Raw genomic sequence first — 27,175 nt, forward strand, 5'->3', positions numbered from 1 at the left:
GTCTTCGAGCCTGGAATTTTCAGATTCGGAGTTTGCAGAGCAAATTATTCCATGCCAGGAAAGATTCAGCATTCTGAGATGAGGAATTTCAACCCAGAGATATCGATCTATGTAAAATGGCCCAACCTGCAATGGGAGCCTTAGTGTTATATGTGCTTACGTCACCTTTTTAAAGTTGTAGTACAGATTCCTTCAGATCATGCTTGTTATTTATTTTGTATTGTTCTAATCTTCGTGTGTTTTACTGCAAGCATTACTTTGTTTGATAGTGTCGTCAAGATGGATGATTCCAGCATTTGTGTGCAATGCATAATTAAAATAAATACCATTACCAATACAAGCCTTCACAAAACATCTTGTAACATTATCATATTGCCTACCTTAAAACATTTGTAACTTGGATACAATGAATATGAAATTATAAACTTCACAATTTAGTTTACAGCCACTGTATGAAATTCTTTTTGGTTCATTACAAATGGCGTCCACTGGTTCCAGTTAGTGGCAGATGGGATGAAATTAGGTCTAGTGGTGAAGCTGATTAGCTTCGAACATTGAGGTTATTCCGGGTTTTGTACTTTACTCAAAGACATATAGGTATAATGCAAATGAAACAAACGATGGCCCAATTTGCAAAGCTTTTTTTCTACGTAAGCCTGTCTTACACCAGCCTTAAATGTGCATATTACTACTACAATAACTAACTATATATTTTAGACACTCTGCTTCGAATTAAGTCTATATTATATTAAATGCTAAGAAATAAAAAGAATCGTTTTTGACATCCATTGAACTGATCACATATAGATCTGGTTGAAACCAGTTTTAACTAGTCAACCTAAATTTCCACTAGGCAACAAAATCCACAAGGGGTTATATTGGGAAACTATTTCCAAACACGCCTTCAAAAATGATGCATGATTTCCTAATTAACATACAGGAAGATTTGTTTATTTATTTTGTTTACAACATCTGAATCAATGTGTTTGTACCATTTTCCGTCTTTCATGGGTTACACCTACTTTAATGTGATCTAAACTGTGGTGTACCACAAAAGGAAATCGATAAATAGAGGCAGGTCTGTTTCTATTGATAATAAAGCTTATTGAAAAATCTTAATGAGACATTAGGAAAATCAAGTTACAATAGGTTTGTCCTTAATAAAGCTAAATTATGTAATAATATGTTATGTTTTTATGTTATGCTGTGCTATGTGTATTTGTATAGCACACAACTCAGGAGAGTATTCTTGCCCTGAAGTTGGAGCTTTATGGGCCAAGCCACATTGAAGACAACCTCATCTGCATCTCCCATCTGATTGAAGCCACAGTGACAGGCAATGCCCTCTATGTTGGATTCATCGATTTACAAACTGCATGCAACAGTGTTTTGCGACCAGAACACTGGGCGAAACTCAGAATTTATTAAAAGCAGATATCGCCCTTTACTCTGACATCTGGATGAAGATAAGAGGTCGCACAGGAGGGACTACTATAGGCAAAATTTGGACAAACCATGCCTTGAGGCAAGGCTGCACACTGGCACCCCTCTTATTTAACTTGTACTTGGCTGACCTCCCAGACCACCTGGCGACAATGAGGGCATTTCCATCTAAAATGGCTGGCCTCAAAATCCAATCACTCCAGTATGGAGATGATACGGTCCTTTTGGACCATACACCTATCGGACTCCAAAGGCTCTTCAGTGCACTAACCCTCTACTGCAAGGCAAACTAACAGTGAACGTAATGAAAACAAAGGTAATAATAATCTCCCGTAAACTGGCATAAAGGGATCTATGGTCCATCGAGGGAACGGCCATTGAGGTGGTGAATGCCTACTAATACCTGGGAGTTTGGCTGGACCACAGATGACATTTGGCAGGACACATTACTGCTCACCAGGGGGCAGCATATTCCTTAGAATGGGCCTTTGATAAAGTGAAATAATCAATGAATACCCCAGATTTATCCCCACTTCTGAAGGTAATAGGATGCAAATTCTTCCCCACGTGGCCTATGGGGCACTCACATTCAGAGATAGAATGGCCAACGCGCTGGATAGAGCAGAGTCATCTTGCTGCCGAAGAGTATTTTTGCTTCCAAATTGCACTTCAAATCCTAAATCAGAAAAGAATTTGGGTTAACCTTACTGCAATGAATATTAAAAGCCAAGTTCCTAGCCTATAGCCTGAAAGTCAAGCAGGCGAAGGTCCGTACACAGAAAAACATTTGGGAACTAATAAGTAACCCACCAGCAAACTGGCACAAGTTTCTAAACATAGGACCTAGAAACACGTGCAGTCTGGACAAGCGGGTTGGCAGTACCTGTGGTGGCTTACCTGCTGCTCAGACAAGCTAGGCTAGTATTGGCAGAGCGTGATGCAGAAGTTGTGAAGAAATTGTGTCACAGAGGTCTGGCTTTGATGCTTTATGAGTCAGGGTCCTTCCCATCATATTTTTCTCTGCCCCTAAACTTAACTATGAAACAGCAGCTTATGGGGTTGCATTTTGGACTAGTCCTTCTGGTTTGGTCGGAGGAACCGGATGACACTGACAGGCAGTGTTGCCTCTGCCCAAAGGGGGAGGAACCACTGACACGTGCTGTGTATCTGTGAGGACTTGATCCTGCTCAAGATGGTATGGCTTCGGCTGCACTGGTGCTTTTTAAATGTCTGGACCTGTCAAGGTGCTGTAGAAGTGTGTCTGAGAGGTGAATCTGGACAGATGGCTGTCCGCTTAGTGAAATTCATGAAAGAAGCAGTTGCCGTACTGTCCTCTCAGCAGCTACACGTGACTGTCCCTGTGCTGATTTTTTCCAATAGCGCCTTGAAGACTTGCCCCCATTCGCTCCATAACAGTAATTGAAAGGGAGCAGTGGGGCGTCTCTGAGGTTGTGGAGAAACAGCCCGCTCACTACTATTTTCCTTCCGGCATATTCATTTTTAATACGTCATCTCTTTTATTATGTTCTCAACCAGTGTTTTATACATATGCTTTTTTTATCCTCCTTTATTAATGTTGATTTTCCACCTGTGAAGGTGTCTTAGATTGTAGTAATTTTAATTAATTGTACAATAAAGTATTATTAACTAACTATCTAGGGACTGAGCCAGGGAAGGGGTTAGGTGAAGAGCAGGGTCTTCAGTTTCTTGCAGAATTCAAGAACTGAGGAGGAGATTGATGTGTAATGAGTGAATTACATTAATATCACTGAAATTTAGCTTTTTTCTTTTTTTGTTATTTCATGTTTTGAAGTTGCTTTTGTCCATGGTCCCATTAAGCTGAGATGCTTTTTTGCCGGCGATTTTCAATTTGGCAGTAATACAATGTATTTTTTACTTTCCAGACTTCGAAACCAATTGGAAACTGTGGCTAAACGCAACTCAGAGGTATTAGGAATTGGTAAGTAGAAATGTGATATTTGTAGGAAGATTTACGCAGTACAATTGAATATTGCTTTTTGGGTATTTCCAAGTGGTCCATTCACAGTACTGTGCAACACTGGAACATGAATTATTTATCCATATGGACCATGCTGTATATTTGCTTCCTTTGTCTATTAAAATTATAGCTAAATGCCATTTAAAGCAAATTGAAAACTAATAATGTTATTATTTACTATCTGAACAGACATCCGATAACACCCATTTAACAGATTTTGCTTTATTTAACTAAGTATAATAGCATTACAAACTTATTATTTAACCTCTGATGCTCTTCAGCTCGTCTACAGGAAATGCCATGCTTTATTCTTCCTAAAGGCTTCCAGGCCTGTTTGTGTGCTACAATTCCGATATTAAATTGCTTGCATGTAGTGCTACTGGTGGGGACCATATGCTCTCTAGGAGTGTCCTGGAGGACACCGCAACATCGCTGTCTTTTTAAATATTGCTAGATTTGGATTCAATTACTGGCTTTATCTTGCATTTTTTATGATTTGAGGTAAAGGGCTCATTATGAAGAGAACCACACTTTATACTATGGGACTGATTTAGAGTTTCTTGGAGTGGGTTCCGGTCCCAACAAACTGAATGCCTGCCTTCCTGTTGATCCACCCACCTCAAAGTCCGCCTTCTGATTTACAGGCAGGCGGACCTTAAGTATTCCAGCGATGGTTACTACACTGTCTCCATTGCAGACATACTCCTCTAATGGCCTGATGGAGTAAAGGCTGTCATAGGGGTTTGGCCATTTGACAGCCCACTCGATTTAGAGTAGGCAGACAAATATTCACTTTTGGTTACCACTGGGTAAAACCCATATTCTCAACTGGTACTGGCTGAGGTTTCCCACTTGGTGTTTCTAATAAAATTGTGAGGCGATTATGATCACTGTAAATGCTGGGTTGTACTGTTAACCACCCAATTTAACAAAGGCCTGGAAATGGAGATATAATCAATTACAGATTAACAACATCCACTCAGGTAGGTGGCAGAGGTGGAATAAGCAGGATCTCAATATTCAATTGTATTATGGAGATAAAAGGTTTTCAAATAAGGATACAACTGGCAGCCCGTATGATCGTACTCCTAGATAATCTCCACCCGCCTCAGATATAAGACTGTCACTAGCTATATAGGATTTACCAAGTTTGGCATTAATGTCCCCTGCAAGGACTAAATTATACTCCTTATCCACCCTAGCATACATAATATCAAGTCTGGCTAATAAATCAAATAAAAACCAAAAATTGGATTAGGTATATGCTAATGTTTTTGTTTCACCAAGCCAAATGAATAGTGTGAAACATATCCCAGTTAGTAGTGATTAGCTGTGTTACACAGTTTAGTATAACCTTAAACCACAAAGTTAAACTTGTTTGTGCCTACCCAGATGCTGAAGGAATACCAAGGGCCGAATAACAAATAAAACGGTCACGGAAAACATGAAAGGTTACTACCTTTCCTACACATAGTCAACCCACCTATGCCAACCCAATTTACTCGATACCCCAGCAATAGTCCAACTTAATAACTTAATTGAATTAGTCCCCACCAGTCCCTTGGGCGAGGGACCAGATGTTAAAGAGGTTTCATGGGGCAAGGGGGCTGCCTTTGTAATGCCACAATCGGAGTCCAAACTCATCTGTGAGAGAAAAGGTCATTAAAGGGGCTGAGGTCTGTTTACCCGCTGGCCTGGAACTGGCAATATTCACTGGAGAGCCCAATGTCAGTCATTCACTGGCATGTAATTTAAGGCTAAGTATCTATTGTGGATAGAAATTGATGTACATAAAAGATGTAGGGTCTTGATCACGTGACGGTGCCCATCCTAGTGATCTCTGCCTTCTATAAAAATAAAAAAAAACAGCCGGAAAACCTTAGCCCCTTCGCTGCCAGGCCTTTTTCCCCTCAGGTGCCAAGCCTTTTTTTGGCTATTTGGGGCAGTTCACGCTTAGGCCCTCATAACTTTTTGTTCACATAAGCTACCCACACCAAATGTGCGTCTTTTTTTCCAACATCCTAGGTATTCTAGTGGTACCCAGACTTTGTGGGTTCCCCAGAAGGAGGCCAATAAATTAGCCAAAATACAGTGAAAATTTCGTTTTTTTAAAAAAAAATGGGAAAAAGGGGCTGCAGAAGAAGGCTTGTGGTTTTTCCCCTGAAAATGGCATCAACAAAGGGTTTGCGGTGCTAAAATCACAAGCTTCCTAGCTTTCAGGGACAGGCAGACTTGAATCAGAAAACCCAATTTTTCAACACAATTTTGGCATTTTACTGGGACATACCCCATTTTTACGATTTTTTGTGCTTTCAGCCTCCTTCCAATCAGTGAGAGAAATGGGCATGAAACCAATGCTGGATCCCAGAAACTGCAACATTTCTGAAAAGTAGACAAAATTCTGAATTCAGCAAGGGGTAATTTGTGTAGATCCTACAAGGCACAAGATAAGGTGTTGAGGAGCAGTGGTTATTTGCACATCTCTGAATTCCGGGGTGACCATACTAGCATGTGAATTACAGGGCATTTCTCAAATAGATGTCTTTTTTACACACTCTCTTATATTTGGAAGGAAAAAATGTAGAGAAAGACAAGGGGCAATAACACTTGTTTTGCTAGTCTATGTTCCCCCAAGTCTCCCGATAAAAATGATACCTCACTTGTGTGGGTAGGCCTAGCGCCCGCGACAGGAAACGCCCCAAAACGCAACGTGGACACAGCACATTTTTTGAAAGAAAACAGAGGTGTTTTTTGCAAAGTGCCTACCTATAGATTTTGGCCTCTAGATCAGCCGGCACCTGGGGAAACCTAGCAAACCAGCGCATTTTTGAAAACTAGAAACCCAGGGGAATCCAAGATGGGGTGACTTGTGGGGCTCTGACTAGGTTCTGTTACCCAGAATCCTTTGCAAACCTCAATATTTGGCTAAAAAAACACGTTTTCCTCACATTTCGGTGACAGAAAGTTCTGGAATCTGAGAGGAGCCACAAATTTCCTTCCACCCAGCGTTCCCCCAAGTCTCCCGATAAAAATGATACCTCACTTGTGTGGGTAGGCTTAGCGCCCGCGACAGGAAATGGCCCAAAACACAACGTGGACACATCACATTTTTTGAAAGAAAACAGAGGTGTTTTTTGCAAAGTGCCTACCTGTAGATTTTGGCCTCTAGCTCAGCCGGCACCTAGGGAAACCTACCAAACCTGTGCATTTTTTAAAACTAGAGACCTAGGGTAATCCAAGATGGGGTGACTTGTGGGGCTCTGACCAGGTTCTGTTACCCAGAATCCTTTGCAAACCTCACAATTTGGCTAAAAAAACAAGTTTTCCTCACATTTCGGTGACAGAAAGTTCTGGAATCTGAGAGGAGCCACAAAGTTCCTTCCACCCAGCATTCCCCCAAGTCTCCCGATAAAAATGATACCTCGCTTGTGTGGGTAGGCCTAGCGCCCTTGACAGGAAATGCCCCAAAACACAACGTGGACTCATCACATTTTTTGAGAGAAAACAGAGGTGTTTTTTGCAAAGTGCCTACCTGTAGATTTTGGCCTCTAGCTCAGCCGGCACCTAGGGAAACCTACCAAACCTGTGCATTTTTTAAAACTAGAGACCTAGGGGAATCCAAGATGGGGTGACTTGTGGGGCTCTGACCAGGTTCTGTTACCCAGAATCCTTTGCAAACCTCAAAATTTGGCTAAAAAAACACGTTTTCCTCACATTTCGGTGACAGAAAGTTCTGGAATCTGAGAGGAGCCATAAATTTCCTTCCACCCAGCATTCCCCCAAGTCTCCCGATAAAAACGATACCTCACTTGTGTGGGTAGGCTTAGCGCCCGCGACAGGAAATGGCCCAAAACACAACGTGGACACATCACATTTTTTCATAGAAAACAGTGCCTACCTGTGGATTTTGGCCTCTAGCTCAGCCGGCCCCAGGGGGGGGCAGAAATGGCCTAAAATAAATTTGGACCCCCCAACCCCCGCCCAGGAGCGACCCTTGCCTACGGGGTCGGCTCCCCCTGCGTGACATTGGCGCCAAAAAAAAAATCCCCAGTGCCTAGTGGTTTCTGCCCCCTTGGAGGCAGATTGACCTAAAATCGGCCAATCTGCCCCCAAGGGGGGCAGAAATGGTCTAAATACAATTTGCCCCCCAGGGGAGCGACTCTTGCCTAATGGGTCGCTCCCCATCTCTAAAAAAACAAACAAACAAAAAAAAAAACACAAAATAAAATTTGCCCTGGCGCCTAGAGGTTTCTGCCCCCCCGGGGGCAGATCGGCCTAATAACAATAGGCCGATCTGCCCCCGGGGAGGCAGAAATGGCCTAAAATAAATTTGCCCCCCCCCAACCGCTGCCCGGGAGCGACCCTTGCCTACGGTGTCGCTCTCCCTGCGTGACATTGGCGCCAAAAAAAATCCCCGGTGCCTAGTGGTTTCGGCCCCCTTGGAGGCAGATTGACCTAAAATCGGCCAATCTGCCCCCAAGGGGGGCAGAAATGGTCTAAATACAATTTGTCCCCCAGGGGAGCGACCCTTGCCTCATTGGTCGCTCCCCATCTCTAAAAAAACAAACAAACAAAAAAAAAACACACAAAAAATATTTGCCCTTGCGCCTAGAGGTTTCTGCCCCCCCTGGGGGCAGATCGGCCTAATAACAATAGGCTGATCTGCCCCCAGGGGGGGCAGAAATGGCCTAAAATAAATTTGCCCCCCCCCCGCCCGGGGAGCGACCCTTGCCTACAAGGTCGCTCCCCTTGCGTGACGGCGCAAAAAAAGATCCCTGGTGCCTAGTGGTTTCTGCCCCCCTTGGGGGCAGATTGACCTAAAATCGGCCGATCTGCCCCCAAAGCGGGCAGAAATGGCCTAAAATAAATTTGCCCCCCAGGGGAACGACCCTTGCCTAAGGGGTCGCTCCCCTTACGTGAAAAACAAACAAAAAAAAACTCCCTGGTGTCTAGTGGTTTCTACCCCCCTTGGGGGCAGATTGGCCTCATAAAAATAGGCCAATCTGCCCCCAAGGGGGGCAGCAATGGCCTAAATATAATTTGCCCCCTATGGGAGCGACCCTTGCCTAAGGGGTCGCTCCCCACACCTAAAACACAAAAAAAAACAAAAAAAAACAAAAAAAAAAAGTATCCCTGGTGTCTAGAGGTTTCTAGACCCCCTGGGGGCAGATCGGCCTAATAATAGGCCGGTCTGCCCCCAGTGGGGGCAGAAAAGGCCTTAAAAAAAATGCCCCCCTGGGAGCGACCCTTGCCCATGGGGTCGCTCCCTTATGTCACTTTCAAAAAGAAAAAAAAACATCCCTAGTGTCTAGTGGGGTTTCAAAAGCCGGATTGCAAGCAATCCGGCTTTTGAAACCCTGGGAGAGACTTCAAAGGGAAGAAAATAAATTTCCTTCCCTTTGAAGCCTCTCCTTGCCTCCCCCACGTGATCGAAAGAGAAATGCTGAGCATTTCTCTTTCGATCGCGCTGGAAGCTCAGCTTCCAGAGCCATGGGGGAGGCTCTGTGATTGTCAGCACGCGCTCGCGCGCTTACGTCACAGGGGGGTGGGGGGGGTCGGGTGTTGAAGGGGAAGGGATTCCCCTTTCAGCCCTGGGCGGAGTGGGGGGGGGCGGCCCTCGGGGGGAGCGCTAGCGCTTCCCCCGAGGGCCGGTAGCAGGACGTAATGGTTACGTCCATGGCGCCACACGGGTGCTGCCATGGACGTAACCATTACGTCCATGGCGGGGAAGGGGTTAATTGAACCGTGGCACTTTCCAACAGAGTATAATGACCAAATCAAGCATGTATTTCTAATCCACCTTCCTGGCAAACAAAATCTCATTAAACACCTTCCACCTGCACTTACTGTTCCCATGTAGTCAGTGGGTCACCTTAATAACTGTACTGTGGTTTCCATTTCCTGTTGGTCTAAACAAGAAACAGCAGCCAAAACAAGAACATATGGGCAGGCCGCAGGTGGTAAGTTGCACACTATGGTCTTGGTTGCTTCAATAGCTAAATTACGGGTGGGGTCATGGTGGCTTGATAAATCCCCCACTACCTCCAGAGGCATATTTGCCACTGGAGCAAGATGTATGTGACCTCATTCCGTGCATCCCGGCCTCATAAATCAGCTGTGTCAAACATGTGGTACTTGTCTAGAGAGCAGGTCTGGTGTTAGATTGAGACCCTCGAAGGCACAATAGTGAAAGATTTTTCCAGTATCAACAAAGCACTTGAATGTTGGCTGGAGACAGGCATCCAAAAGACATTTAAGTTTATCGCTAATCTGCAGAATAAGTTTGTGCTTAAAATCAACCAACAAGGTTTTATTAGAAGGCTGTTGATGGACTGGTTCCTCAGCATTTTTCTGGTTCCTGTAGTTAGGCCCCAGCTGTTTCCATTTCACCACCAAAGCAGTGTCCTGAGAGCACGGGGGAGCAAAGTCTATATCCTCAATTGGACAGGAGTGTCAGAAACACAGGCCATATTAGATCCAGGGTAATTGGCATAGACGGTTGTCTCGAGTCAGTTTGAGCTATAGTAGCACAAGGGGTTTCTGAGCTATCCATGGTGAGGAAGAAACGCTTTTCCACTAATTAAATTTTTTGAGGCATAACCTGATTTGCATTTCCCCATGATAAAACCACAAGCAACAAGTCCACAATACAGAACAAGTTTAGTAATTGGCTAGTGAGCCCCCATAAATTTAGACAGTTTAAACTTAATAATAAAAGTAACCATCAACCGAGCAACAGTATCTTACTAGCAGCTGAGTTCTGAGGGGGGGGGAGGGTGTCAGCCCAGACTCTGCCAGTTGATGACAGGCAAAGTCAGCCCCCACTTGGCCTGGGCTTTGCTTGTGTGCGTCCTGCACACCGGTTGCAGCAAAACAGTTTCATTTTTAGGTTGAGCATAGCAGCGCGCAAGCACTGCTTTTCTGACGTGTTGGTATCTATGTGGGCTTTTAACCACGCCCATCATTTTCACTTGTTGGTGGGCTTGCCTTTCAAAAATCCTTCGATGACACTGGTAAATGCTTTACATCTGTCCCTCCCTAGGGCAATTTTGTTACCGTTTGGGGTCCGACCTTGTTACATGGATAATTGCATGTCTGCCGATATGTTTGACTGTGAGCATACTTCTTTTCCCTTTTTTGTCTCTCCTTCACGCTCACACTCATGGTGGCTGTGGCACGTTGAATTGACTTGTTTTTATTATCATCACTGTTCAGCTGTTGCTGGCCAGGAGGTGTGGAGGCTTTATTCCCGCTGGGTCACTGAGATTCTTTGCTTACAGCAGGGCCATGTAGAGGGGTACTTCGCTTTTGGCAACAGCAGACTTTTTTTTAAAGAATGCGCCTTTCATTACAGCCTTTATGTGTCATGGAAAAGAAACGAAATTACAACCAAAGAGCCACTGCAACACAGCCTCATTCAAAATTATGGAAAGGAAAACAATGATTAAATAACAAGTGCATCATATTAGTTGAAAGGAAACACCAGCAGGTGCAGTTCTGTGCTACAATCACCCCTTCCATACAGCCTGTTGCTTTCAGTGGCGTAACAACACTTAAGCCCCCCCCCAAAGCAAAGTACATAGCTGCCCCCCCCCAGCCTTACTCAGGAACGCTCAGGCCTGGGTGATCTGCTGAGGGTGCCCCCTGGAGCTCAGACCCCCCTGCACCCCAGTGGCTGCGGGGGCTGTTGTTACGCACTGGTTGCTTTGTAGCTAGATTTAATCACTATCAATAAATATTACCAATGCATTCAATAGATTTCATTATTACTGTGGTGTGATTGTTGACTTTTGAAAAATGTGCATTGCACTTCTAATCAGATACAGAAGAAATGTGAATAAATGCCATGTTTGATAAGGTTTGAAATTTTGCTGAATTGCAGAAATTAAAATACTTGTTTGATTCCAGCACAAACAATCAACTGCAAGAAAGGTATGGGGTTTCAGCATACATTGATTTAAAAATGTATACTAAATAAGTATCACTAAAATACAGTTGTAGCTTCCATGAATATGTGGTATAAGCGTTCAGGTGATAAAGCCTGCAGTGCTTTCCACAGCTTTACAACCTTCTGTTCTTCAGTGTGCTTTACATTTTACATTCTCATAGATGATCCTGTTTGGTAAGAACCTAGGGCACCAATTGACGGCAAATACCAATTCTAATCATTGACATATGATCATACACAGCAACCCTTTTCAATAAAAATGTAACCCCTTAACGTGGGTGTGTTACCCAACCAGTCAAGGTTTTGTTCTTGGAGGTGTTATGAGGCCTTTCTTTTGTTAACTCAGTAGAGATGCTGGATAGTAAAAATTAAGAACAAATGGTGCTCACTTATGGCCTGATCATGAGTCAGAATAAGATTACCGTCTGATTGGGTGAGCCAGTGCCCAAACACTCCAGAGTATTGGTACAGTGTTATCAATGTAAAATGTTGCATGCAGAGTTTGTACCACAGCAGTACTGTTCAGCTTGCACTCTGGGCCTTAGTGGTTTTGCCATTTTTCGCATGTTTCAGAGCAAGCATATGTACTCAAGTATTCACAGAGAGGTGTTCAAGGAGTGACTCTAGCAACAGCTACTCCGTACCTGCTGATTGCTACAACTGGGATTTAACTAACCTGAGTGCTATAAGTAACCTGATGACACCTGCCATTTTAATTGTTGGTTGTTTGTGTCTATTATTATTGTTCTTTAACACATTGTGAAGAAATTTGCTGTGCGGTGAATTGCGGTCAAAAACATTTGCTTTCACTTTTTTAATCCCATGATTCTGGTGATATGTTGCACTAGGGGTGTCTCCTTAGATACTGTTGAACCATTTCTGCTTCAGAGATTCAATAATGGAGGATATGCAGGTTAAACCTCAGCTCCCTTTGTGTCACTGTCTAGAGAGGTGTGAACAGCCAAACTGTCAAACTGACCCAGATGGGAAATCCACAAACAGGCAGTCACAGAATGGTTTAAGGCAGAAAATGCCTACTTTCTAAAAGTGGCATTTTCAGACTAACAACCTAAAAAGCAACTTCACTAAATTATGTATTTTTAAATTGTGAGCTCAGAGACCCCAGACTCCAAATTTCTATCTGCCCCCAAAGGGAATCTGCACTTTATTTAAAGGCAGCCCCCATGTCAACCCATGAGGGAGATAGGCCTTGCAAAAGTGAAAACCAAATTTGGCAGTGTTTCATTGTTAGGACATGTAAAACACACCAGTACATGTCCCACATTTTAGATACACTGCACCCTGCCCATGGGACTACCTAGGGCCTACCTTAAGGGTGCCTTATATGTACCAAAAAGGAAGGTTTGGGCCTGGCAAGTGGGTACACTTGCCAGGTCGAATTGGCCGTTTAAAACTGCACACACAGACACTGCAGTGGCAGGACTGAGCCATGTTTACAGGGCTACTAATGTGGGTGGCACAGCCAGTGCTGCAGGCCCAGTAGTAGCATTTGATTTATAGGCCCTCAGCACATCTGGTGCACTTTACTAGGGACTTATCAGTAATTCAAATATGCCAATCATGGATCAACCAATCACCAATACAATTTCACATAGGGAGCACTTGCACTTTAGCACTAATCTGCAGTGATAAAGTGTGGAGAGACAATAAACCAGCAAAAACACATCTGAAAAAATAGGAGGAGGAAGGTAAAAAGTTTGGAGATAACCCTGCAAAAAGGGCCATTTCCAACAATTGCTTTTTGGGAAGGGTCCAGCAGAGACTTCTTCTAGTTTATAACAAACCCAAGATTTTGTAGAAGGGAGAAGGCCATCTGTAACTGAAGGACTGTGCACTAGACTAGGAGGAGTATATCACCTAAATACACAATAAGGCACACTCCTTTTGCCTGCAGGTGCTCCACAATGGGTTTGAGTACCTTTGTGACGCACCAGGCGGTGGAAGAGAGACCGAAAGGGAGTGGAGAATTCAAATATTTATTGGCGCCAGGTGAGTTGGAGGAACCAATGGTGTGGTGAAAAAATTGGAATTGACAAACACGAATCCTTCAAGTCCAGAACGGTCACAGAACATTCCGCAAGAGGTGGATGCCCTCCATTTTGAAATGATGATAAGCCAGTCGCTCGTTAAACTCTCATAGGTTTATAACTAAGAGTTGACCTCTAGTTGACTAGAAAAAGGTTGCTGATGAACCCATGCGGGTGTGGAGACGAGGGGCAAATAGCTCCTTTGTCCAAGAGAGAAAAAACTTCTGTGTCTACCACTGTGGTCTCCTGCTTGGAAAAATTATGGATCTTCGGCAGGCCCCCTGAAGAGGAGAGCCTTAGAGCTCTATTCGGAAGCCTTAGATCACTAGCAAAACCCATGCATCTAAAATTATTGTTCTCCCGATGTGGGAAAAATTCACCAGACGGTCCCCTACTTTTAGAAGCGAAGAAGGAAGAACAGTCTCCAGAGGAAGCAGTGTTTAATCCTTTGCCGCCTCTTCCTCTTAAGCGCTGGCCTCAGGTAGAAATTGACAAAGTGGGTGTGATCTTGACACTGGTCATGCCTGGAGCTTTGCCCTGGAGGAGGGTACTGGGGATTTGCATGGCCAGAAGAGTGGCTCCTACCTCGACCGGCCCTGTGTAAACCCCGTTGGGCAAATACACTTTTGGCTGACATTTGGATTTTGTCTACGGATGTGAATGTGTTGACAAATTTGCCCAGCTCTTTAATGAAAAGCTCTCCAAAGATGGCCCCCCTGGGTGGCAGCTCCCACCTCCAAGACTGCTAAGTTTCTGGGTTTAGGGTCTACTGTTACTAGCAAGGAGTGCCAGCGCTCAGTGGACAGTGCACAGTTTGCATTAAATAGGAAGAGAATCGCATGCTGTTCCTATCCAGACAGCACTTCTAAGATCAAGGAGCCGGAAGCCTTGGCTTCCTCGGCCATGTCAAGTATTTTCATTAAAGGTCCCAGAGCATCTAACAACTTGTCCTGGCACTCCCTCCAGGACCTATCTATACCCTTCTTAGGGTCTTTCATAAACTTGCCAAGAAAATTGGTCAGACAAGGGTCCAATTCGGATGCTAAGGCACATTACCATCCAGGGAGGGGTGAGGACATTCTGACTGAAGGCGGCTACGGGCCTCCTGTTTGAGAGGTTTACGGATACGGCCCACCACATAGTTCTCCACCTTGTCAGGTCGAGCCCACTTGGAAGACCAAATGTGGAGAATATCATCTGGGTCCAACATGTCGGACCCCGTACCCTGTACATAGGAATCTGAGGGGGTAGGCATGGAGGAAGGCAGCCAGGGTCTTGAATGGCTGGCCTGATCATCTGTGTTCCAGTGGGACTCATCATCTGCATCAGGAGGGGGAGGAGATAGGTCAGTGATGGGTCCAGCTGGATCCCATGGTGCGGTACAGGGAGGTGCTTGCACTAAAAAGACCTGCTTAAGGTGCTCAAAGGCATCCAGGTCGACCCAATCCTCACAGTGTTGTTTCTCCAGCACAGCCTCAGATCCCTGAGGCTGGGCGGGTCCAGAAGGACCGGGCCGACAGCAGGGTTCTGGCTGGGTTGGGATATCTTGACACACTCATGTGCAATCTGCTGTGAGAGGCGGAGCTTCAAGGGACCATTAGCGTCCGTCACCGCACGGTAAATGGAAGCATCTACCACTTCGTACAAATGATCGTTCCAGGAGAGGGATGCCAGAGTATCTTCCTCTCCCTGGATATTATTTGTGACCTCCATTATAGGATCCCAAAGGGACACAGAATTCTCAGAGTGCACCAAGCGCTATAATAGACACTGCACAAGGCAGGTATGACCCCGTACGGGGACAGGAATGAGACAACCAGTAGATATGCCATTATGTTGAGATCCAAAGAAAGCAGGCAGAGGGCTGCAATATGGGGCTGGGGTGAAAGCCAAAGTTATGAGTGGGCAGAGCCTCACAGTTCTGGGTCTAAACCTTGGGACACTACCCCCTGGTTCCAAGATACTGAGGGGAACATGCCTGGGAGGGTATCGCAAAATCTCTGTGCATGAAAAAGTTGAGGGCCCAACTGGTGCCTCAATGTGCATATGAAAGAGCAGGCAAGGAAAATGTACAGACCCCACGGGTGTTGACGAACTTCACATAATACCAACCCGGGCCAAGCAGGGCGTCTGAAAGTGAGCAAATCTGGCAAGACTACAGACCCTGACCAGGGCGTCACTCTCCAGGCAGGGAGGCTCACGCTGACGGCATGTGACTCAATCCCTTTATGAAAGGAATTGAAAGTCGAGCGTCACTGCATGGAGATGCGCTAAGCAGCCCCACCAGGCAGGCAGAGGATCGCACTGCGCTAGCCTCACCAAGTTGTCAGCTACGAAAGAGCGCAAACACATTCCCGTGGCCTGGGGCATAAACACTGTCACACCGCGCAAATCAAAAACAGAGACACAACCATGAAAATAAAATCACCATAAAATCGCACAAAAGATAAAGAGAAATGGAGTATGCAACTTTACTCGGCTGCGAGCAGCGAAAAAAGAGGACTTGGGAATATAGATGAAATACTATGTGAAGGCAATCATGTCCTGATTGGAGGGTCACATGGATGGCTTGCCTATTGGCCTTTGGACTTCCTTGATTTTTCTTCACCATGGTTCTTGGGATTATAATTTGAAAACCTCTGAAAGGGCTGCTGTTAATGGAGTGCAAAGGAAGAAAAGCATAATCCTCACCTCTAGTCTTGACATACAGTCAGCCACATGCAAATCAGCCTTGTTCCTGTGCCATTTGGAACAGTTCAGTCCGAACTACAAGGCCAGTTCCATTGTTAGCAGGACGTAAGGATCCCAGACTGGTTTCAACATATTTAACCCCCTTTACCAAGGTGCAGATTCACTTCTATGGCAGAGTGAGCATAGGACCTATTACAGGGCGTACCTGCTAGACTAAGGATATAACAAATGGAAAAATTATGTCAGACTGCTTGAATTAACAACAGCCATTAGTAATTACTCTGGGACACAATGCAGACTTTGTTTGTTTCTTTTAGCTCACCCCATGTACCTGCTGTGGTGTAACCAAATAACAGGAGGTCTGTGTGTTCTGCCAGCGTTGTGACCAAAGGACAAGGGAAAAGCCAGATTCTTGCTGATGATACATTTGTAAGTTGAGAGGCTGTGTATCCACATGCCTGTGTATGGGAGAAATGGAGATTTGTATCTGAAGTAATCTTACATGCCTGCTTTCCTTTCTGTGAGTAATCCAAGTATGTGGAGGGCTATGGTTTCTTGTTATTTTTGAAAACTCAGTAAAAAAGATACCTCAGAGAATAGTTTAGCGCTGGCTAGCGCCATTTTTTAGCACCACCCGGATGTCATATATATATTATGACACAGGATGGTGCAAAAAACTGGTTAGAGTAAAAAATGTTGACATTAACCCTTGCGCCCTGTCATAAGGCAAACTGATGTTAACGCTGCAAAAGTGACCCTCACCTGTTTAACGGCATGTAAATAAATGTCACAAACAGATATGCACCATTTTAACCCCCGCATAGGCGGCAACTTCAGACGCTAGTGCAGGAAACTTTGCAAAGGAGAGGCAAAATGGAATCAGCAGGCCAGGAGAGACCCCAGGGTGACCCCATACAACCAGGAACCAGTCAGGAGGACACACACAAGTCTCAGGGAAGAAAGAAGAAAAATCTCAAGTGTCGTTTCAGTGTGGAGGAGCATGAAATCCTTGTGAGAGAGGTGACGGAGCACCAACAACAACTATGCGTCACCTTCAAATTGGCAGGAGAGAGGCAATATGGCAGCAGACAGTTGACAAGATTAACAGTGTGGCAGAAGTGAGGAGAACCGTAACCGAGTGCAAGAAATGCTGGCATGATTGTAAGCGAAGGACAAAGGAGAAAATGACGAGGAACAGGAAGGCAGCACTGCAAACTGGAGGTAGAAGTCCAGCACCACAAGAGGACCTGGATTAGATGGAGGAGATGGTTGCAGTGGTCATCCTGGAGGACCTGGTCACTGGAATTGCAGGACAGGACAGCACAGACTACCAAGAATCACCATAAATGCAGGTTAAGTTGCATGAGGGAAATTAATGCAAAATGATCAAATGCAAGAGGGGGAGGCCCATAGGACACACTAAATGCATGTGAAAGGAGCGCAGAGGGACACATTGCACATGAATCAATTCGCACATTAAAACATAATCAACACATGTACACATGCCTTGGTTGTGCCATGTACGACAATACATACAAAACCTGGACATATGTTAATCACCAGGGCTACACACCAACATGTACATATGCAGCACATAGGATGGAAGGCATGTCTAATAACTTTGCCTGTGGTTGTGGCATCCCATTATCCCCTGCATATAGTCAAACAAACCCTACCAACACAACCAAAACATCAGAAACTACCAAGTCAGTCAATACCATTCCTGTGGTTATGTCATTGTGTAGTCCCTTGCAGAAACTCCTCACAACTGTCTTGCCCCATTGCGAAAACACAAGCGTGCTGCATCTTAGCACACAATAAAATGCAACCTTACCCAACATTACTCAGACATGTGCTGGAAGCACCACCACCCCACACATAAACATCACATCCTTATAAGGCAGCCAAGTCTCCATCATGCAGTAAGGATGTCTCTCTGGGTCTAGGAAAAGTAATCTGTGCAGCTGCTGGGGGAATTGCAGGATCACAGAAAACATGGCACTACCCAGTGAAACTAAACTGGTGTAGTGTGAATCCACACATATTGACGCTGATCAGAACTATGCCACTAGAGAAAATATGCACTACAGATTGCAATCTGTAGGTTACAACACATACATGATGAACCCACAACTACTCTGACACAACAATGTGCGACACATAGGAATGGGTAAATAACCACACAAACACAACATATGCTGTATGTCTGTGAACATCACGGTTTACAATTTCACATCTGTCTGCTCATGTCAGCTCTATGGTGCAGTTAACACTACATTGTTGTTGGATCAAATAGTCAGTGCCAGTCTTGTGGTGCATTGGGTGTGACAGGACATGCTGCGCCTAGCACTGCAAATCAGGCAGTGGAAAGCTCAAAGGGCCTGGGCATGGGCCCCCTGCACTGCCCCTGCCAGGTGCATGGGCTGTGCTGGGGCACCTAAGTGCACACCACACCACATTACCACCAACCTTTGCACAGGAGTTTCAGTGCCATGCAAAGGCTGGTGGAAAAGCGAGAACATCGTAATACTGGTCTGATGTCACAAGACAGGTGGCATTGCCAGTCTGTAAGCTGCCCACAACCTGCCAGTGCCAGGCCATAGGCCCATGGGGCATTCCCCATGGACACCATGTGCCACTTCCAACTGTGCTGTTGGTGGTGGTCATATTGACAATGGCAGTCTGGTGGTCATAGGACTGCCAGACTTGTAATGAAGGGTCCATGTATGCACCAGTACAACTAGCTGTAAAAATCTACATCAAACTAGCTCAAGGCCCTGATCTAAGTTCAACATCAGTCAACTGGCTATTTCACTTCTCTTGTGGCATCAGACACTGTCATGTGGAAAATGATGTACACATCAACAAATGATACCCATGCTGGCCATCACTGTGTCCACCTCTGTGTTTGTGTCGAATTAGCTGCACTGCCACACTGCTGCATCTCTTGCACCATAGCGCAAGGGTGGCTGTATTGAGGGGGAGATGATAGTGGTGTAGCAAGGAGCATCTTCCAGCACAACCAGAATTTCTAGGTCCATGTGTGCAGTGCAATGTAGCACACATACACATACATCAACATGAGTAGCAATCAAAGGATCAACTATATAGCACCTTGGTAATGCTGTCCCTGGGGTGGTGTAAGGTTTTGGTGCCACCCTGGTATATGTAAAACATGTAAAACTGGGACGGGGCATATTGCAATGTATGTTGCTGTCACTTGACCACTGCAACACCCATTTCAAGGCCCTACGATGCAAGTGGATGCATAGGAAGGGTCCACAATAACAAGATGGTGTCAAGCCACCAAAAGGAAATACATCACACCTACTAAATGTAATGCAGCCTATTGCACCACCTGAGCTTCCCTTCATGTGACACTCAGGTGGGTCAAAGGGCTGATAAATTGCACCCATGATACACAGGAACAATGTTTGGGCTGTAAATTGTCACTGTGCCTCCAATAGAAAGTCAGTGACATGACATGTCAGCTGGCACAACATAGAAAGATTGTTTTACACCATCTCATTGCAGAGGATGATGGCTCCCTTGCTGATCTGCCTGTCCTGGAGTTCCCCGATGACCTGGATGACCAGATGACAAACATCAGCCAAGAGATCCTCCAAGATATCCTGGTATCCCTCCAAACACCACCTCCAGTTGCAAGGAGGACAACCAATGTAGCAGCCATCCCAGATGCCCCACCCAGCACCCAAATAGTACAACCTTCCAGCACAGATGCAGCTGAGGACTCCAAGGACCCAGGGACAAGCTTGCAGAGGACTGTGGTAGGAGTCTATTGGGAACGGGCCAACCAGATGCGGGTGGGGATAGAGAATGTGGCTGCCAGTCTAGAGGGAATGCACACATGCCTTGTGACGGCTAATGAACATACAGCTACCAAACAAGGCACACACTCCCCACTGCATGGAGTCCAGAGGGACATAGCTGCTGCCATGTGGGAGAGGCCACAACAACTGCCCTCCCAACTGACAGCAGCGCGATTGAGAACAAGCTGGACTCCATGCAGCGTGAAGTGGCCTCCCTCAGGGCAGACATGGCTGCCTACCACCGGGATGTTGCTGCTATCCTGAAAAATCAGAAGCTCCTCCTCGCTACAGTGATGCAATATGTTGTTCCACAAATGGCTGCTGCCGGGAATTGGGATTCCACATCTTCAACAACTGAAGTGTGTGTGTGGCCCCCTCTACCTTTTCACCACCACCATCAAAGGCACAGGAGACACCACACACATCGAAGGATGAAGACGTGGCACAGATCATCTTAACCCGTAAGAGTTCCCAGTAGCACCAGACTATGCCACATGGGCAGTGTTCTCCTTTGTTCTGTGCTTGAGATCATGCCAGTGTTAGCATAGTTGGATATGTGTACTCTTCACCCACACACTGTTGGCTTGTCTTCTATGGACTATCATTGTCTCTCACTTACCAATTGGCAATTATTGCTTAGAAGTAGTGATCAACACTACTCCCAAGCATGTCCCATGGCATGTTCTTCAACCCTGGACTTGTGTTGTGTCACAAGTGTATGGATTTCACCATTGGGGTCACTGACCTGGACATTGTAAATATCTCACTACAACGCTTCCACTTGTAAATAAACACATTGTACTCAATCAGCATGTCTACATGTATTGTGATCCATCGACTTAGCTAAATGATTGTAATGTGTGAATCCATGTAATTGGTCAAAGAATATCAGTACAAGTGTGCAGGACTGTGGGTGCACAAAGCTACACTCAAGGTCCCTAACATGACAAATTTGTATGCTGGTCTCATCACCTACAAGCAATTCACTGAGTATGTTACAAATGAAGAACACATGTATGCTTCTCTCACTGTATACAGCAGGTATGGCTGTAAAGCAAGTCCAGGGCAATATCGTCAGCTGGGATTACCAGAAGAACTCATTGGCGTGATACAGAGGTAGCTAACCTCATTAGTGTTGTCCACTGGTCAGTTTTGCAGGATAGAGTTCCAATTTAGTCTGTTGTCAGATGTGCCACAGTTCTCAACATTCCTACACAGGACCCCAACACTGATGGCTGAAGTACCAGACCTACCTGTCCAATACAAAGTAAATATAGTCATCATGAGTGGTAGGTACACTGGATGCCAGATGCAAGGACTAGTAGATGTGATGTTGCTGCCAACAATTGACAGCTCAGTTGTCAATAGGTGACGAACATGTTAAGAGATGTATTTGAAGGCAGGAGGAATCCCTAGGCCAGCCCCCAGTTTGGTCTGTGCACTCATGGGAAGACCCTGCGACTCAAGCATATTACACAAATTGTATGGGAGAATGCAAAAATGTTTATTATTAACAAGTAACCTAAAAAAACCAAAAACCTACCCTATCCTAAATTAGCCTTTACCAACTGTACTTATCCCACAACTAAAGCTATCTACCCTATGCTAAACTTAACTTACACATTGAACACCACAGTCTGAACATTGCCTCCCACCCCTCTTAAGTTACAAGACACAAGCAGGACAACAAGTACTAATACTACACTTATACTAACTAATCCTTAACAAATATATATTTTTTTGTACATTTTTTTTATGTTTCATTTTTTCCCATTGTTTTAATAAAACACATAGGGGGTTATTACAACTTTGGAGGAGGTGTTAATCCGTCCCAAAAGTGGCGGTAAAGTGACGGATATACCACCAGCCGTATTATGAGTCCATTATATCCTATGGAACTCGTAATACGGCTGGTGGTATATCCGTCACTTTACCGTCACTTTTGGGACGGATTAACACCTCCTCCAAAGTTGTAATAACCCCCATAGATACCCCAACGTGACCCCCCCACCCAACCACCTACAAATAAACACATAAGAAAAAGAAAACACCCCCCAGCTGCACTTATCCTAACTAATCGAGAAAACCTGCACTAACCTAACACTAACCCTCTAAAACCCACAATAAAATATCTAATAAGGGAGGGGACTGAACTGGAAGGTGGAAAATCACATAGCAGTCACAGTTTGGCCTTTTTCTGTTTTTTTTCTTCTGTTTTTTAATAATTTCTTGTTGCCTGCAACTTCCTCCTCCAATCTGTCCAAATGTGTACGATCGTGGGACACGTCCCTCTGCAGATCCTGCAGCAATAGTGTTGAAATCGCAGCAGGTGGTGTGGGCTGTTGCGCTGGTGTGGTGACTGCTGCAGCCAATGTTGTTGGGGTGGTGCTAGCTGTGCCCCTCTGCACTGCTGAGGAGCCTGAAGCTTGCTGAACTTTTTCAGGCAGTGTGGGGGCCCCATGTGGTAATGTCCGCCATTCCCCTGTAGCCTTCTCTGCCTGGAAGCGGCGACCCATACGTCTGTACTCAAACTCCACTGCCAGGATGTGGCGGTACCGTACTGCCCTGTTCTGGAACTCACGCCTCTCCTCATTTGTCACGTTGGCAGCTGTAATATGAAGACAAGCAACCATCAGTGTCAGCATTGGGTGGAGTCTGTACAGGTTATTAGCTTACACTACTACATCTAATTACACATGCACTCCAACTAACATTACAGAAAAGACAAAGACCCTGATAAATGTAACGTCAACACTGCCTTTGCATCATATTTTTGGCGCTAAATCGACGCAAACTTACAAAATAAACTTATATTTAGTAAGTTTGCACTGCTTTTGCATCAAAAATTAATGCAAAGGCGGTGCTAACTTTATATTTATCAGGCCCAAATTTCCTCCTCATCTGCGTCTATTTCCAACCATACATCACCAGTAACTTGGACATGTCACTGGGAGGAGGGGATGGTGTTGGTAACCATAAGGGGTCAGAGCTGATAGGTACACATTTAACCCTGATCAACATAACTGTCACCTACACTGTGAACATCACATCTATCTACAAATTTGGTATTCCTCTTCCACTGAGCCTAAGGTGGGATGTCCATGCTATCCATCATCTCAACAGTCCTGGTCATCGCCCAAGGCCTGATCACTCATACATGGAGTCAAGGAGTGGACCATATTTTAGGAGGGCTGCCAACTAGGAAGCTGGTATCCATAGGTCAATCACATCGACATTCATGTGTCGAGCGAGGTGTAGACACCCATCAATACGGGATCTGCCATAACTAATTCTTTCATACACAGTTCCATGCCAGTGCACGTTGGGCCTTGACCTGCATGCAAGCCAATGACATTCCACAAAAGTGAAACGTACATGGAGTTCAAAAGATGGAGCGCCATGCTGGGGGACAATTGCCAGCCCAGTCCTCCACCTTCATGACAATACAGGGATGCACCAATTTAGAATCAATATGGTGCACCCCTGTGTTGTCAGCTATGCCTGGGCACATATTGCGTACATACGTCAATCCAGGGAGCCTTGCCCCATGGTGCATAGTTGGCTGCGTTGAGGAGGAGTTTGATTAAGTGACGGAAGGGACACCTTCCAACACAATACAGTAACCGAGAAAGAGGATATATAGTAGATGTGTGCTGCCTAATGCATCAGCCATTGAAAGATCCCAATCGGAGGGTACATAAGAGTATTCATCCTTATTGCACATTTCTAAGGCCCACCCTTGGGTGTGATTTGATCCTGTTGAAGCGCCATGTGATTCATTTGGACCCTTGAGGTGCCATATATGTTGATCCTACATTGTAGCTAGAAGGAAAGTGTCCATTCTAGCCCTTCCTTTTGGACGAGTAGAGTGGTGGAGCATTATTCCTTACCCACTCTCATATGTTTTTTTATCTTGACCAAGATTCTTATAACCTAAATTAAATAATTTTTGTTGAGGTCCTTGAGCCAATTTTAAGTCTCTTTTTCTTTTTCTCCTGCTTTTTCTGAAACAGTAGGTTTACCTTACTCCTACTATATCCGGCACACACTTTATATTCAAGATCTCAGGCAAAGTGCCCCCAAATGGGACCCTTCAGACATTGCAGTGCCGGACTGACGAGGAGCTAGCCCTGTGATGAAGCATGGCATAGATTGGATGTGTGAGGGCTTTTGCTTCTAATTTTAGAAGTGCCTTGAGGATGTGTGTTCTTGCTTTTTTCCTCTATTAGGAACAGTAAATCTTATTGTTTTTCGCTATAGTCAGGGAGGCTATATGCTGAACCTTATTAATCTCCCCGTCCTCCTATTGTTTTGGCTGACATGTACATCTTTGGTCCATAGTGTGTGCGCACACTCTGCATACATTCCAGCCAGAATATGCTTTGATCACATATTTTTGATTTAACTCATTGTATTTACCAATAGTTGTTGTTTTTATATTGTGGACCTGCAGCCCTTGCTGCATAAATTCTCATCCATACCAATGTGCGAGGTCATGATTACCCTATGTCAAGATTGTGCCCCATGGCAGTGGCAGGACAGTTTACCATGGATAGACTGCACAGGCTCGACTTCTTCCATTGGTTACTATCCATGGGCAAATCATGATAACCATAGTTACCAATAAAGCCCCCTCATCACACATGTTCCATGGAGCCATTGCAACTATCATCTGAGTTGTGACAGTGTTCAGTTTCAACATTACTTACGTTCAACTATTCAATATCCCCTACCTCATGTGTGGGCCCCTTGCATACATCCTAATAAGAAATGATGTAGTTGGGTGTGATGGGCTAGTGATTAGCAAGTTGGCAACGTGAATGTACAACATGTGGTCCATGGATCTTGTCCTTCAGCTTTCACATACCAGTGATAAGGCTGTAAGTGATGTGTGTGATGGTGGCAGTATGATGTAAAACATCACATATGATGTTGCTACAATACTTGTCAGTTTAGTGTTCGTTACATGCTCCCTGAGGTTAGAGTCCCATTCCTATGGTATATGTAGTGGAGATTGAATAGACCAAAGTAGGATTGGTGGAAAACTGTGAACTGTTTATTTACAAATTTTACATGGTGATTTCTGTGGTTCTTAGGTATAAAAGTTGTTAACAATATGTTGTCTCCAGCGTACCCCAGCAGCTGTGTTGTGCTGTTCCCCTCCATATCGTCAGCATCATCCTCCTCCTCCTCCTCCTCCTCAGGCAGGTCAGCAACCTGGTCTTACAATGGCACATTCATTCGCACACATATGTTGTGCAGGATGGCACATGTGAGGATTATTTTACACACAATGGATGGGGCATAAAGGAGGCTGCCTCCTGTCAGGTCCAGGCACCTGTATCTGGATTTGAGGATGCCAAATGTCCTTTCCACCACATTGCATGCCAGACGCGATGTCCCTCATTGTAGTCACGCTCTGCTGCTGTGTTAGTGTTTGCAAATGGGGTCATCACCTATGGCTTTATGCCGTAACCCTGATCCGCTGCAAAGTAAAAGATGGAAGTTGTTGTTAAAGCTTGCAACAGGATTAGTATGTAACATGGAGGTTTTTAGTTGAAGTTGGTTGTGACTCAGACGTGTTTGTGGTATGGTGTGAGTTCCTGGCCTTCTGCTAAGTTTTACTAGCACTGTGTAGTTGGACATGACAATTTTTGGCATTGGCTCAAGGACCTGGGACCTGTCATTTGGATTACTAACTGATGCTCAGTATGTATGTACTATGTGTTGTGTAGTGCATCTTTGTAGCAGTGTGCTATTACTAGAGGGGACATGACACATCCTTGCAACACAGTGGGGTCAGATGTAGTGACAACATGGTAGCTCAACAAAGCCTGGACATCCCAGCCATTTTGACATGTGACAGTACAGATGAAGTACAATACTTAGGCCCATTTTAAAGAGTAAATGTGTCATGCTGCATCATTTTCACTATACAGGAATGCATAGTTATATGTTACAAGGCACCCTTTGTTGTCCCCTGTGCTGGCGCCAAATATGCAACTGTGCACCAACAATGCCAACCTTGCACCAGGGTGCTTGGATGGCTGCCCTTTGGAGGTGGATAAATCTGTGCAAGAAGGGACACCTACGTATACATATACTATTTTCATGGGCAATTTACTATTTCTGTGTGTGCAGCAATATGCAGCACGCATAGGTGGCACATTCATATGAGGTCAAATCACAGTCTATTTCCTTATTGCTACCTGCAAACACCACCCCTGGGGTGGTGTTTGATGTTGGCACTGCATCAGGTTTTAGATGACACCTACATCTGAGTCAGCATCATATTGCTATGTGTCTTGCGCTGACACACCTACGGCAACACACATTGCATGCCCGTTACATGCAAAGTGCTGCGTGGGAGGGGGGCCTATTTACAATGTGGCATCAAGTCACAAAAGAGTGGTCATCCGCCAAATTGTACATACTGTGCAGGACATGACAATGGCACTAGGGGCTCTTACATATGTCCCTTAGTGATCTTGAGTGTCAGCTAATGTTTATGCCAGCCATCAGGTGTACAAGGGTGGGTATCCCATTGTTTCAGGATGATCAACATTACTACCAGTGTTTATCCTATCTTCCAATACACGAATCAGCATTTATACTGTCAACACATGCACAGTGCAGGCTATGGACTGGGGCACAGCTGCTTTACAAATGTGTCCTTTGGAACAGTGCATGTAAGGTCAGTGATGTCCTAAATACTCCTACAGAGTCCCACTTTAGCATCCATGATCTGCACTGTCTAACAGTGACTCTGTCCCATGGTGGGCCATTTATTGTCTATAGTTCAGACATGATGGTGTTGTGGGTCAGTAAGTGTGTATGTGAGGTGGCACTACAGTAGTTGAGGTGCCAATTCTCACAAATCTGGCACATGGTATAAATGACAGTTAATTTGGTATTCCTATGTGTGTGACCCAATGCATCAGGTAGATGCATATGCACACTACAGGTAAGTCAGGTATGTGTTGATGAGATGTAGTTGGGATTGGCACCAGTTGTTTGGCATTTGATGTATGTTCTGGCAGAAACTTGCACAGCATAATTTAAGAAGGCTGTGCCTATGCGTAACTTTCTTTACATGGCCATGGTGTATGCCATTGACATTGCTGTGCTATTCTTTGTTTGGTGTAATGTGTGTATGAAGTGTATTTAGTAGCCAACCTGTGGGTGCTTGTAGTGGTTTGTTGACATCTTCTGTTAT

At 44.9% G+C, this 27,175-nt stretch overlaps 1 protein-coding gene across 1 annotated transcript in view; it reads left to right on the forward strand.

Annotated features, from left to right (window-relative positions):
- Positions 1–27,175, forward strand: part of C5H6orf118 (chromosome 5 C6orf118 homolog) — a 199,518-nt gene that overhangs the window by 73,791 nt on the left and 98,552 nt on the right. The window contains exon 6 of the mRNA XM_069235281.1: positions 3,348–3,403. Coding sequence (XP_069091382.1) covers positions 3,348–3,403 — 56 coding nt within the window. The remainder of the gene's footprint in view (positions 1–3,347; positions 3,404–27,175) is intronic.

Source organism: Pleurodeles waltl, chromosome 5 (assembly GCF_031143425.1).
Source record: "Pleurodeles waltl isolate 20211129_DDA chromosome 5, aPleWal1.hap1.20221129, whole genome shotgun sequence".
Classification (NCBI taxonomy): Eukaryota; Metazoa; Chordata; class Amphibia; order Caudata; family Salamandridae; genus Pleurodeles; species Pleurodeles waltl.